At 42.1% G+C, this 14,288-nt stretch overlaps 2 protein-coding genes across 2 annotated transcripts; one reads left to right on the forward strand and one right to left on the reverse strand.

Annotated features, from left to right (window-relative positions):
* Positions 1 to 1,307: 1,307 nt before the first annotated feature.
* On the forward strand, positions 1,308 to 4,365 carry LOC136512526 (uncharacterized). Its single transcript, XM_066506488.1, has 5 exons — positions 1,308 to 1,505; positions 1,576 to 1,759; positions 1,878 to 1,932; positions 2,130 to 2,213; positions 3,428 to 4,365. The coding sequence occupies exons 1-5, from the start codon at positions 1,380 to 1,382 to the stop codon at positions 3,567 to 3,569; spliced, it is 591 nt and encodes a 196-aa protein (XP_066362585.1). The 5' UTR covers positions 1,308 to 1,379; the 3' UTR covers positions 3,570 to 4,365.
* Positions 4,366 to 4,672: 307 nt separating this feature from the next.
* On the reverse strand, positions 4,673 to 12,345 carry LOC136512053 (protein disulfide isomerase-like 2-1). The gene is made up of 11 exons (XM_066506058.1): positions 12,094 to 12,345; positions 7,271 to 7,355; positions 7,008 to 7,105; positions 6,872 to 6,927; positions 6,291 to 6,408; positions 6,169 to 6,196; positions 5,985 to 6,076; positions 5,568 to 5,724; positions 5,361 to 5,485; positions 5,143 to 5,242; positions 4,673 to 5,055 (listed from the first exon to the last, which is right to left on the reverse strand). The coding sequence occupies exons 1-11, from the start codon at positions 12,264 to 12,266 to the stop codon at positions 4,987 to 4,989; spliced, it is 1,101 nt and encodes a 366-aa protein (XP_066362155.1). The 5' UTR covers positions 12,267 to 12,345; the 3' UTR covers positions 4,673 to 4,986.
* Positions 12,346 to 14,288: the final 1,943 nt, after the last annotated feature.

The raw sequence follows: 14,288 nt of genomic DNA on the forward strand, positions 1-14,288 counted from the left end.
ACCAAAGAAGACGGACCTCGAGATGCTTGGCATGAATGCTTCCATTTTCGATGCCACAAAGAGCAGGTGTTAATTCGTGTTGATTATCCTGCCTCCTTTTCGTTCTTACTTGTGTCTAGCCTCCTTTTTTTTGTGCTTAAACATTGATGGTTCATCAACCAGAAGCGTTTCTGAATAATGAATCAAACATAAGGGTAGAAACAACATAAATCGTCAATTATTTTTTCAATTCACCCGTAGGAATAAGTAAGCAGGTCGGAATCCCCTCCTATGACCCACTAAGCGTTTCTGACTGATTATTCCCTTTATGATAGGAATCCCACTGGCATACTTGCCTTTTTTTAATTTTGGGAGCAGCTGGTAGGATTCGCACTATAGCCGTTTAGACCATGTTAGCATGTGTCCAAACATTTTTAATACAACAGATACTTTTCTCTGTTAAATGAACTTAGTAGTTTTGCACCGGTTAATATAGCTGCACAAATAACCCAATGACAAAAATTCTTGTGATTGGCCTGTGAAAAAAAATCGTTCGGAAAAAAGAGAAGAAAAAATACACCAGAGGAATTCCTGTCAATGGATACTCATTCTTTGGTGTTCACTAGCTAATTAGAAATATATTGCAAGTAAGACTTACTGATCTGATCATGACAAGTTGCCATTTGACCAACTTGTCCAACGTTAAGTACTCAAGCAACATGGTCACCTCGCTCCTGCATTTCCCACCATTTCTTGTCCATGTGATTCCTATCACCTTTCATGAATCAAAATGTCTAATAGATGACAGCTCAAAGTAATTATGTTTGGCGTGTCTGTTGGGACTATGGTAACTGATGGTTCTTTGGATTTTTTATAAGTGATGTGTTGAATTTTGACAGGTCGCAACACCTCAGTTCCTAGGCTTCGACCAGCACACCGACGCAGTCGGACGGGCCGCTGCCAGACGTGGCGCAGGGCCGCAAAACCCTAACCCCACCGTCCCTCCCTAATTTTGGCAGCGTCGACCGGTCGCACGCTCCAAGCGTAGCACGACCGATCACCGAATAGAGTTTGCGTAATAAAACTAGCTGGTTCTGTTTTCAAGCGAATGAAAGTGCAACAAAACTATATTAAGAGCTTTTGGTTTCATTCCAGCATTTTATCACGAATATCATCCAACAATTAAATGTTACTGTTGTCCTATGAAACCTTGACACGATACTTTGTATTGGAAGGATCGTGTCATACTCGTACATTAATAATAAAAAAAAATAATAGTAAATCAATAAATATTATCGTGGGCATGCACTCGTGAGTGTGTGCTGTCACTTCCCCTTCCCCTCCCTCTTTCCCCATCTCTTCCGCTCGCTGCTGGTGGCCCCGTGATTTCGCGCCTGCGAATGGCGGGCGGAAGCGGCGAGGCGGCGATGTCTCCGCCGTCCTCCGGCGGCGGGAAGCGCGGGCGGGACCCGGAGGAGGACGTGTACGTGGACAATCTCCACTCCCACAAGCGGTACCTCAGCGAGGTCGGTCGCCCATTCCACGCCCTGCTCCACTGCGTTCCCTCTCGTTTTAATCTGGGTGGTTGGTTCTCAGGCTGGGCACCGGGAGTGCGCGGAAAAGGAGTGCGGGTTCCGGGTGGTTCCTTGGCCAATTCATCCGATACAGCCGTTGCCGGTCTCGAATCGATTGTGTTGCTCTGCTTCTCAATCTGGGCTCCATGATTTGGTTGTTAATTCCTCGAATTGGATGGTTCCTCGGGCCGATTTGACTGTTTGCGGTCTGTTGCTGTATTAGTCTTCTGCTTTTGTTTCGATTTGTGCTTCTTTGGCTCCAACGTTGGGTGGTGTTAAAACCTAGCTCTGGCCTCATTTGTGGAATGTCGGCTTGCTTTTCAGCCCCTGCTCTGTACAACCGTTGCTGCTTTTTTCTCCAATTCCTTGGGAAGCCCAGGTGATCTGGTAGCTCCGAAGCCGCACATTCCTCTGCATTCATCTTCTCCTCTCCAAATCAGAATAGCTGAGCAATTCGCTTTCTGATGTTTTGATTATCTATCCTCCCCGCCCTGTGTATTGTTCGGGGTTTTTTTTTTTTTTGACACCAATGTATTGTTCGTTGATACGCAATCGTTTGCAGATAATGGCGTCCAGTCTGAATGGACTGTCTGTTGGGGATTCTCTGCCTGACAACATCATGGAGTCCCCTGCAAGGTCAGAGACTGCTTCGTGCTTCAGGTCTGTGTGCTCTCATCTCATATACATAAATTACAAACAATTTATACATTTTTTTGAGGAAACTACAAACAATTTATACATTAATTACAAACAATTTATAAATGATTGTTTATGTATGCATACTCCACCATGCATTGCGGTATTGTCATGCAGTAAGCTTGAAACTTGAAAATGACAAGACGAGAATAAATTACAATCCTCAATCTCGCAATATCGCCCATTAATCTTAGTGTTATTCAATTGTTTCTCCAGAAATGAATCTTTCAAAATTTATTTTTCATCTGAGACTAGTTGTGAGATGACAGATGAGACAGTGTTAGTGTTCCATTTGTTTTAAGTTGCTAATCCATCTTCCCCTGAAATGCATGACCTGCATTCTCATCCAATTCTAAATATGTAGCACCCCAATTTCCCTGTTTTCCTAAACAAATTGGAGAAAGCCTGTTCATTAACTGAGAATTTAGGTAACAGGAAATATTTGTGCAAGTCAAGAAATCTGGCCTTTGCTTTTAGTACAGTTAGCAAGCAACAAAACTGTTGTTAGAGAAGGCTTTAGTGCAGTTGCTACTGAATATATAATTATAGAGTAGCCTTTGTAGCATGGATGCTAGTTTGTTGTCAGATTCAATTGCCATTTCCATCTCATTTCTGCCTTGAATTAACTGACACTTATGTTTGCACGCCACTGCAACTTAGTATCTTCTGAAATCAATAATTGATTCTTCATACTTTTTACCTGTTTCATACTAAGTTCCATGCTATAACAGAACATGTATGCATGGTTTTTCACTATACATGGTTACAGAAATTATTTTGTCTCTGTGTTTGTAAATCTGGAGATTCCGGAGATAGTATGATCGCTCACACATAATTGCTCCAGTGGTTGCACTCACATGTAAGCAATTAAGTATTGAACATATTTTAAACATAATAGGTCTCTTTAATGTTCCAGATCATGTCAAGTTATCGATATGTAGTTAATGTTAGTACTTGAATGGTGCGTGTGGCTATGAATGTTGATTTCCGTCACACTTTGTTGGTAGTTGGTTAGCCATGTGGGAACTGTGGTCAGGAAGCATAAAAATACACTGACATCATCTTGTTTTTGTGGGTTTTACTTCTGTTGATTTGGTACTTCTACTTCTCAGCAATTATATTGTGCTGCATTGATGATATGAATTTCATACTGAATGATCATACTTGCCTCCTTTCAGGGATGAGATATTATCCCAATACTCGCCAATGTCAGAAGACTCGGATTATTACCGGTGCTATGACACTCAATTAAACCCCAGTGGGAATCATCCTGATGCGATGATCAGCCCTTCAATTAGTCCAATGTCATCTCCTCACTGACACTAGAGACCACAATCTCCTTTGTTACCTTCAAACCCATACCCTCTCCCAAGCTGCTCCCTTTCATCAGTAGTCTGCTCTCATGCTCGGCGTGGCTCCGATAATGAAGGCCGGTTCCCATCCTCACCGAATGACATGTGCCACGGGGCAGATTTGAGGCGAACAGCACTACTGAGGTCAGTGCAAATGAGGGTGCAGGGACCCCATTCGTACGACCTATCATTCGGCATGAGACAAGGACAAGAACATGTACATGAGCATGAAGATGAACATGAGCATGAACATGAACATCTAGAGGATTTGGAAAGGACAGAAAGATCATCTTGCAATAAGTCAATCGTTGACGAAATCGCGTACCAGAGGCCTGACCATGATTTTGGTCGACCAGAGCACAAGATAGATTACATCAACAACTGCACATCAGATGATTGTCCAAGTGACCTAAAATTTAAGCAAGAAGATAAGAGCCATAGTAAATTTGATACCCGTATGGACAAGAATACATAGCACAGGGAACATACTGTATCACTTTCACATTAATTTTTTGGATTATAGCTCTGCTTAACTTGTAGTTTTGATGGTTGTCTTATCTACTGTTGTCCGTGGTTTGAGCATCAGCGTTCTGACTAGCGACATTGTAATATTTAGAGTGAAATTAACCTTTGGAGTGTTGCAATGCCATCAGATTGTAAGCTCACCGACAAAATTGTTTGAAATGGCACATTAGCCCTTGTAATGCAACTCAAGTAGCAAACAGGAAAATTGTTCTGATAAGGAACAGTTAAGTTCTAGCAGACACTCGACCTCAAGTATTGTGAATCAGCACATTCGTCCTGTTCGTTTGAGCTTGTTTGGCTGATTAGCCATGGATAAAAGTACTGTTGGCTGATTTAGTGTGAGAGAAAAATACTGTTCGTTGGCTAAAAAAGTAAAGCTTATAAGCCAAACAAACCGGATGAATTATTTTTTTAGAACAACCGCAACTGGCATCACAAGCACACGAGTGACCCTCTGGCCAACAACAATTTAAGTAATTCCCATGTTGCCAGCTAACAGAGTGACCAATCCAAATAAGATGCATCAAGATTTCACCTTTCACCAGATTACACTAGGGCAAAATAACTCGAAGCTGAATAACCAATTTATTGGATCAAAAACAAAGTATGGGCTGTCATCACAGGATGGCTACATAAACCTCCTTCTGTGTGAAGTAAACTGTGAGTACGAAGTCAATCCCTGGAACCAGAAAAGACAAAAGGGATCTACGTGCATGAACTAGCTCTGCCACTACTTGACTTTCACTACCACCTTTCTCTCATATCATCCGATTTCTTCTGTTTTCCTTTCCTCACAAGGGGTAGTTCCACTATCAGCTCAGCTCAAGTCACTGGCAGGCCGTGGCTATGAGTCATCACCTTCAAGAGGAGAATGTCGAAAGAATGTTCTTCTTAATGATGAACTCATCAGCTTTGGAAGGACTGATCGACTGCAATACGATAAAATATGGAAATTAGCTTCTGAATTAGTAATATAGTTCACAGATTGAATGGGGGATGGAAACTTATATGCACACCTTCTCCAGCATGCGGTGAAGCCTCTCAGTCTCCTTCTTAGTGTAGTCAGAGCCCTTGTCCATAATCTTCTTTGCAGCTGTCACATATATCTTTCCGTGCCTGGTTTAGAAGCAAAATAGTTAGTACTTTGTAATTTGACAATGGTATTACCTACATAAAAATGTTAACCAATCATGTAGCTTGCAAACATGGTGGAGGGAAAGGTGGAAGGAAGTACTTGGCAGCAGAACCGCTGAGCTTAGCAACATCCTCTTCTATTTTAGAGAGGACTTCCTTCCGCTTGTCATCAGCAGCATTGACAAACTCCTTCACAAGAGGATTCAAGCTTGCCACAAGCCCAGCCTACAGAAGCAATGAACAGAATGCATCAGATTCATACTTCGTCAGCTTGATTCCAAAGTGAATTTGCTTAATTTTGATCAACCTCTGAAGTCAGTTGGCCCTTTGAATCCCGGCTGGTGCCACACTTCTCATTAATGAACTTGACAAAGTCATCCAAGTCCCGGCCACCATCATAATCTTCACCAGCTTTGTTTCCCTTAGGGAAGAACTTCAATGTGGGGAAACCAGAAACACCATACCTGCAAAGGTGACATATATTATTAAAATTCTGCCGTGATCATGGAAGAAAGGACAGACGTAGCAAAACTTATTATAAATTCAGTCAGAGGTTGTGTTATCCCTAACAGTCTGTCAATTTACAAAAGAACCACTTCCGTATTTCCTCAGGAAAAAATTCCATCACAATCACAGTGTAAGATAAAAAATCCAACCATGTTAAACTAAAGACAGAAAGCTAATGTACATAACCACTGAAATAGACTATAGTCAGAATCCATACTTTTCAGCCAAATCAGTGTGCTTGTCAGCATCAAGATTGGCGATCACAACACCGTCGTCCTGCTTGAAAACTGAAGCCAGCTTCTCATAAACCTAAATCAAGTACAAGTACATGTTCAGTCCACTGAAAAATGAAGATCTGCTGCAATAATTTGGAAATTTTCAAGCTAATACTCTCTACTAACCGGAGCAAGATGCTTGCAGTGACCACACCTATAAACAGGAGGGCCATCGATGGAATTAAATTTCAGTAAAGTAGTGTGATGAAAAGAACTTAGGTGGACATGAGTTGAGCATGATAACCAACCATGGGGCATAGAACTCAACAAGAACATCTTTGGTTTCATCAAGGACAATTGAGTCAAAGGTCTCTGGAGTCAGAACCACAACGCTTGAAGGAATGGCAGCTATCTTGACATTGGTACCTAGAACAATGTGCAAATTAGTTGACAATAGTCGATTCTTCAACAAGTAGCACTTGATAGGACTTCGATCAAAATAAAGATGACATCATGTGAGTAAACATAATTAACTAGAAGAGATTTTGCATGATAGCAAATGGCTTAGGGGCTTATCCATAATTAAAGTAACGAACTTCACAATCGAAAAAAATATATCAATATGACTAACAGCATCTATAATATTAATAAGTATCAAAGGGGCCAAAGGATGGCAGTAAATAGCACATGTTGGTAATTGCACTTGATATTCATTGCTCAAGATTTAGTGCTTTTACAAATAACCTGTTTGTTTCTTTTGAAAGAATAACACTAGGGGAAGCCCCTACTGTGATAAATGTAAAATATATGCTTCATTGTCCACCAATTTGGTAATTAGAAAACAACACAACATGGTTGATAACTGTTCTTAAATACAGGCGAGGCCTACCTGCTTCACTGTTAACAAATTCTGCAAGGGCTTCCACAGAACGTTGACCCTCATACCTGCACAAGAGTAGATTTAACATTATTATCACAGTAAAAAAAAAGCTGGAAAGTACATAACAGAAGTTATGCATTCTCACTTCTTCGGTTCCAAGGAACCTTTGGGGAACCATTGAATTGTGGGGTACCCAGAAACTCCATATTTGCTGCACAAACTCTTGTGCTCATCGCAGTCAACCTAGGTAGTAGATACAAAGAAGAAAACAGTCGATTCATTGTAGCAGAAAAATGTAATTAGATATTCAAACAAGTTTTGATAACATAGAAAATTGTGGGATGTAAATGATGAAAACTGTTGCAATATCAACAATCCACTAGGGAGACTAAACAAGGTGAGATGTACCTTTGCTATTAATACAGATTTAGCCTTCTTGAAGCTTGCGCCAAGTTTTTCATACTCGGGGGCAAGCTTTTTGCAGTGGCCGCACCTAAGAAACAGAAGATGGTCAGAAAAACAGTATCTGATGAAAAGATCACTAAAAACAAATGGTCATAGAAAGATTTCCAGATAAGTGAGTTGTGCTCACAGAATGGTTTTTGGATATGCGAGAGATTGCAAAAGAAGACAAGATTTTAAGTGATTGATTCTACAGATTACAGTATACTCTACAATATTTCAATCAAATATTAGTTATTTGAAACACTCATCTGGCTGGCAACACTATCACTTGCTGAAAACTTTTCTCAACAAATGGAATTTAGACAATTGAGTTCCAAAAGAACTACCGAAGTATACAACAACAACAACAACAACAAAGCCTTTTAGTCCCAAGCAAGTTGAGGTAGGTTAGAGTTGAAACCCAACATGAGCCCCTAGTCACGGTTCAGGCAGTCAATAGCTGCTTTCCAAGCACTCCTATCCAAACAAAGATCTCTAGGTATATCCCAACCATTCAAATCTCTTTTTATTGCCTCCCCCCATGTCAGCTTCGGTCTTCCTCTACCTCTCCTCACATTAATATCTTGACTTAGGACTCCACAATGCACTGGTGCCTCTGAATGTCTCCTTTGGACATGGCCAAACCACCTCAACCGATGTTGGACAAGCTTTTCTTCGATTGGTGCTACCCCTAGACAATCACGTATATCATCGTTCCGAACTCGGTCCATCCTTGTGTGACCACAAATCCAACGCAACATATGTATCTCCGCAACACTCAGTTGTTGGACATGTCATCTTTTTGTAGGCCAACATTCTGCTCCATACAGCATAGCGGGTCTAATTGCTATTCTATAAAACTTGTCTTTAAGCTTTTATGGTACCCTCTTGTCACAGAGAATGCCAGATGCTTGTCGTCACTTCATCCACCCTGCTTTGATCCTACGGCAAACATCTGCATCAATATCTCCATCCTTCTGTAGCATCGATCCTAGATAACGGAAGGCATCTTTCTTAGGCATCATTTGAACTTCCAAACTTACATCTCCCTCCTCATGTGCAGCGTTGCCAAAGTCGCATCTTATGTATTCTGTTTTAGTTCTACTTATTCTAAAACCTTTGGACTCAAGGGTCTGCCGCCACGACTCCAGTTTCCTATTTACTCATGCCTGGCTTTCATCAACTAGCACTACATCTCCTGCAAAAAAAAGCATACATCATAGGATATCCCCTTGAATGTCCCTTGTCACCTCATCCATTACCAAGGCAAAGAGATACGGGCTCAAGGCCGACCCTTAATGAAGTCCTATTTTAATCGGGAAGTAATCTATGTTACAATCATTTGTTCGAACACTAATCATGGCATTGTTGTACATGTCCTTGATGAGTGTAACATACTTTGTTGGGACTTTATGTTTGTCCAAAGCCCACCACATAACATTCCTTAGTATCTTGTCGTAAGCCTTCTTCAAGTCAATGAAAACCATGTGTAGGTCCTTCTTCTGCTTCCTAAACCGCTCCATAACTTGTCTTATTAAGAAAATTGCTTCTATGGTTGACCTTCCGGGCATGAAACCGAATTGGTTCGTAGATATCCACGTCTTTTCTCACAGTCGATGCTCGATAACTCTCTCTCCCACAGCTTTGGTACCAATATGCTTCTTCTCCACTCATCAGGCATCTTGTTTGATCGATAGATATTGTTGAACATCTTCGTCAGCCATACTATAGCTAAATCCCCGAGACATCTCCACAACTTGATCGGAATACCATCAGGGCCCGTCGCTTTACCCACTTTTATCCTTTTCAAAGCTTCTCTAACCTCCTGCTCTTGGATCCTACGCACAAAGCACCTATTGGTGTCATCAAACAAGTCGTCCAACCGAACGGTGGAGTTCTCATTCTCCCCATTGAACAACTTATCAAAATACCCTTGACATCTATGTCTGATCTCATTCTCCTTCACCAAAAGCTGCTCCCTCTCATCCTTAATGCACTTGACTTGGTTGAAGTCCCTCGTCTTTCTATCACAAGCCCTAGCCATCCTATAGATGTCCTTCTCTTCTTCCTTCGTATTCAGACATTAGTAAAGATCCTCGTAAGCCCGCCCCTTCGCCTCCCCCACCGCTTGTTTTGCAATCTTCTTTGCCACCTTGTACTTCTCTATGTTGTCTGCACACCGGTCCTGGTACAAGCGCTTATAGCATTCCTTCTTTTCATTAATAGCCTTTTGTACATCTTCATTCCACCACCAAGCGTCTTTCAAATCGCATCCACTTCCTTTAGTCACTCTAAGCACCTCTGCAGCAACCTTCCGAACGCACATTACCATCTTCTCCCACATGTTATTTGCATCACCTTCGTCCTTCCATGAGCCCTCTTCAATAACTCTTTCCTTAAAGACCTTTGATGCCTCCTCTTCTAATTTCCACTACTTTGTTCTTGCAATCTTGGCTTGTTTAACTCTACGAGCTCGTACCAGAAAGCAGAAGTCAGCCACCACTAGCTTGTGCTGAGAAACCACGCATTCTCCAGGTATCACCTTACAATCCACGCAAGCGCGTTTATCCCCCCTTCTTGTAAGGACAAAGTCGATCTGACTAGAGTAATGTCCGCTCCTATAGGTCACTAAATGGGACTCTCTCTTCCTAAAGAAAGTGTTGGCTATCATCAGATCAAACACCGTAGCAAAGTCAAGGACATCCTCTCCCTCCTGGTTCCTACTACCATAACCGAAACCTCCATGAGCCACCTCAAAACCTGCACTTGTTGAACCTACATGGCCATTAAGGTCCCCTCCTATGAAGAGCTTCTCGCTACTAGGTACCGCTCTAACCAAGCCATCCAAGTCTTCCCAGAATTGCCTCTTAGCACTCTCATCATGGCCTACTTTGGGGGCATAAGCACTGATTACGTTTAAGACCATATCACTAATGACAAGTTTTTTTTTCTCGAACACGCAGGAGAACTGCGTATCTTTATATTAAGAAGAAAAAAGGGGGGCAAGAGCCCTTACAACACACACTCACACTCCTAAGCTCTTAGACAAACACACGCGCCTTTTACTAATATAGGAAACGACTTCACCTCCACAAAAGGATCCTACTGGCTATCTACAGGCTCAAGAGAAGGGAAGGAGCTTCCCTGAGCCTTTGCAAGCTTCCAGAAACGCTGTTCCTCACTTGCGAGCAGCAATGCTCCAGCCAGGCTAGGAGGAGTCCCATCGAAAACACACCGGTTGCGATGGTTCCAAATTGTCCATGCACCAAGGATGATAAGCGAGTTGAGTCCTTTTTTGTGTGAACCATCCATTCTAGACCCATTCTTCTTGTGTGACACATCCTGCTTTGGCCCACCAATCATCAAAGGAGGGTTCATCTTGTGGCGAAAGGGCCTGTAGACCCTTTTTTGTGTGACACATCCTGCTTTGGCCCACCAATCATCAAAGGAGGGTTCATCTTGTGGCGAAAGGGCCTGTAGACCCATTCTTCGCAGCAAAACAAACCAAAATTCGCATGCAAACACACATGAGACTAGTAGATGATTGATAGTTTCTTCTTCTTGTTCACAGTGGGGGCAGCGAGCAGGATGTGGGAGACCTCGGCGTGCCAGCCTGTCTGCTGTCCAACATTTGTTGTGTGCTACCAACCACATAAAGAAGCGGCATTTTCCTGGGGCCCAAGTTTTCCAAATACGCTCCCGAGGCCTGAATACAGTGGAGCCAATGAAGAAACCCTCATATGCAGATTTTGCTGAATATTGTCCTGATGTCGATAGACGCCAAATATGAGCATCCTCCACTCCAGGCTGCAGAACCACCTCCGAGAGAATATCCCATAGCGCTAAGAATTCAATGATGATTCCCACAGTATGAGCTCCTTGGATATCCTTCTCGCTAAATGGGATTGACTAATATGATCCTATCCCCTTGTCTTCTCACCTCCACCACCCCATCCTTGAGGCTCTTATCAATCAAAACTCCTTCTCCATTTATATTTGTAGTTCGAAGAACTACCCAAGTATAACATAACCAAATCCTGAGTTCTGATTTATATGCCTAATAAAAGGCATTTAAATAATCCATGTGATTCATTCATTTTCATCAGATTGCATAGCAGTTTTAGATCACCTTAAAGCGGATGCTGTACTCACTAATGCAATGAAACAAAATATCCAGTGCTTCATGAACTACCAGCAAGTGATCACGAGCACAGCACAATATAAGATTTGACCCTTTCTTTTGTACAATCAAGCACTGAAGAGCCTTCTAGCAGTAAGACCTTCCCCGCTCTCATGAGCATCTACTAATGAGCCAAAGCACTAGGCAGACTACAGCCATAGAGAACAAAAATCAAACAATACGAATTGGTTACAGGATCAGATCCCGTGAGTCTCGGTGCAACACTCGCCCATATCTACTAGGAAAACGTTTGGGATCCCAATCCCATTTAGCGAGAAGGATCCGTAACAGCTAGAACTACTAGCCTCCTACTTAGCTAATAGAAGCACAAACACACGAAGCCGAAGGATCCAGGCCTTCTGGCTCCCCTAGAGCAATGTCTACCCGATCCATCTCGCCCAAGAATCCAAACTGGTCAACTCAATTGTCAAGCCGGTACGGATTCATAGCTACAAAAACATGCTACAGACTCGAGTAAGGACGACACATTTCCAAGGATGTAACACTGGCCCGACACATTTCAGCCTCTAGGCTCCCAGACCCAACGAACCACGGATCCGGCCCGACTACGAGACAGAGAGAGGGAGGAGGGGAGAGGGGGGCGAACCATGGGGCGTAGAACTCGACGAGGGCGCCGCGGTCCTGGCCGACCTCCTTCTCGAAGTCGGCTTCCGTCAGGGCCACCACCTCGTCGGCGGTGGTCGGCGAGACGACCGCGGCCGTGGCGGCGAGGAGGAGCAGGAGGCCGAGGGCTCTGCGGGAGATCTGAGGGGACGCCATGATGCGACCTGCGAGCTCGAATGAAAAATCGGGAGAGAAGTGAAGCCGATTAATAGTAGCGGGTGTTTCATCCGGCTATCAAAATTTTGGGGGTGCGTTGAAAGGATATTGCATAGGACGTTCACCAGATAGAACTTTTTAAACCTAACTAATTCGGTATTAGCATATGTTACTGTAGTAAAACATTATTAAAATTATGAATTAATTAGACTCAAAGAATTTATCTCATAAATTAATTATAAAATATATAATTAATTTTGTAACTAGTTTATATTTAATATTTTATGTATATGTCCAACATCCGTGGAAACCGTGACTAATTTAAAACACCTCTTACTCGGTTATTATAATTTATAAGGAACACTAAAGTTAGAAGAACGTGGGCCCGGGGCATGTGAAACGCATTGCGTGTAGGCTCCGAGGATCCGTTTCCTCTGTAAAGTTGGAATGTAAAATGGAACACGGCCTAATGCCAAGTGAACCAGTATTTCTTTCATTCATTTTTGAAAAGTATATATACATCCGTACGGACACCATGGATTTGCACGGAGGCAACTGCTCCACGAGAGCCGATGATTCGAACAGTGAGGAAGACGTGGGAGCGTTCCGGAGCCTGGGAGCGGTTCCAAGACGTAGGAGCGTTCCGGGATGAGAGAGAGCAACCACCATGCAGTTGCAACACTCCCTTGATCGAATGCATCTTGAGATCAATGAATAGTATTAATCCTAAAAAAATTCTATAGGATAAAAACGAGGAGAAATACTTGATAGATATATTGTTAAAAACTCCTTTATACCTAATAGAAAAATAAGGAGAAAGTGATACAGTATATAATGATTATTGTCTCAGTGTAAGCTCATATGAGAAAACCTTTGCAGGAGAAAACTCATAGATAGTTTAGAGGACAATATATGTCATTGATATCTCCATAAAAACTCCGATGGGGAAAATAGGGAATACGACATATGCTTATGCTAATATTGTCTTATTAAAAACTTTATATGAGAAACCTTGTGAGTAAAACTCATACGAAGAAAAGAGTGCAATATGATGGTTTGGATGGGGCAACATTTAGGAGATTTCTCCCTCTGAACCTTGCAAATCTCGAAGACATCGCATAACAATTCCTTGAACACATTTCTGGAACGAGGAAGCTGGTAAGGACTTAGTGAACAAATCAGCGAGGTTATCACATGATTTGGTTTGAAAGATGTCTATTTCACCCATTTGTTTTAATTCATGTGGATAAAACAACTTAGAATAAATATGCTTGGTTATGTTGCTTTTGATGTAGCCTGTCTCCATCTGTATAACACAGGCATCATTATCTTCATACATAATGGTTGGTGAATCGATGGCACCAATACCACATGATTGTTGTACGTGGTTGATCACTCTGCGAAGCCAAACACATTCACGTGAGGCCTCATATAGTGCAATTATTTTAGAGTGATTAGTTGAGGTAGCCACCAAAGTCTGTTTGGAAGACTTCCATGAAATAGTTGTTCCTCCGTATAAGAACACAAAGCCTGTCTGGGATCGGCCATTATGGGGATCACATAAATAGCCGGCATCAGTATATCCAATCATATTAGAATCTGGGTTACGTTGGAAAAATAATCCAAGATCTCTTGTACCATTAACATATCTGAGGATATGATTTACTCCCATCCAATGACGGTTGGTAGGAGCAGCGCTGTGTCGAGCTAGCAAGTTTACTGCTAATGCAATATCAGGCTTGGTGCAATTTGCAAGATACATGAGCGCTCCAATGGCACTAAGATAAGGGTAATGAGGTCCCAGAATCTCTTCTCCATCATCCTATGGTCTAAATTGATCCATCTCCATTTCTAGAGATCAAACAACCATAGGAGTTTTGGATGGATGTGATTTGTCCATATTGAATTTCTTCAATATTTTTTGGATATAGATTGATTGATGCACTAAAATTCTAGTGGGAAGGTGCTCAAGTTGTAAACCTAAGCAAAATTTGGTTTGACCTAAATCCTTCATTTCAAACT

This window comes from Miscanthus floridulus, chromosome 16 (assembly GCF_019320115.1).
Source record: "Miscanthus floridulus cultivar M001 chromosome 16, ASM1932011v1, whole genome shotgun sequence".
NCBI classification, from domain to species: domain Eukaryota; kingdom Viridiplantae; phylum Streptophyta; class Magnoliopsida; order Poales; family Poaceae; genus Miscanthus; species Miscanthus floridulus.

Coding starts and splice junctions, on each gene's coding strand:
- LOC136512526 (XM_066506488.1), top strand. CDS start 1,380: ATGGCGGGCGGAAGCGGCGAGGCGGCGATGTCTCCGCCGTCCTCCGGC. Junction 1,760..1,877: donor GGCCGATTTGACTGTTTGCG/GTCTGTTGCTGT, acceptor CTTGCTTTTCAG/CCCCTGCTCTGTACAACCGT. Junction 1,933..2,129: donor CAATTCCTTGGGAAGCCCAG/GTGATCTGGTAG, acceptor AATGGCGTCCAG/TCTGAATGGACTGTCTGTTG.
- LOC136512053 (XM_066506058.1), bottom strand. CDS start 12,266: ATGGCGTCCCCTCAGATCTCCCGCAGAGCCCTCGGCCTCCTGCTCCTC. Junction 5,725..5,984: donor CACACTGATTTGGCTGAAAA/GTATGGATTCTG, acceptor TCACCTTTGCAG/GTATGGTGTTTCTGGTTTCC. Junction 5,486..5,567: donor AGGGCCAACTGACTTCAGAG/GTTGATCAAAAT, acceptor TTGCTTCTGTAG/GCTGGGCTTGTGGCAAGCTT.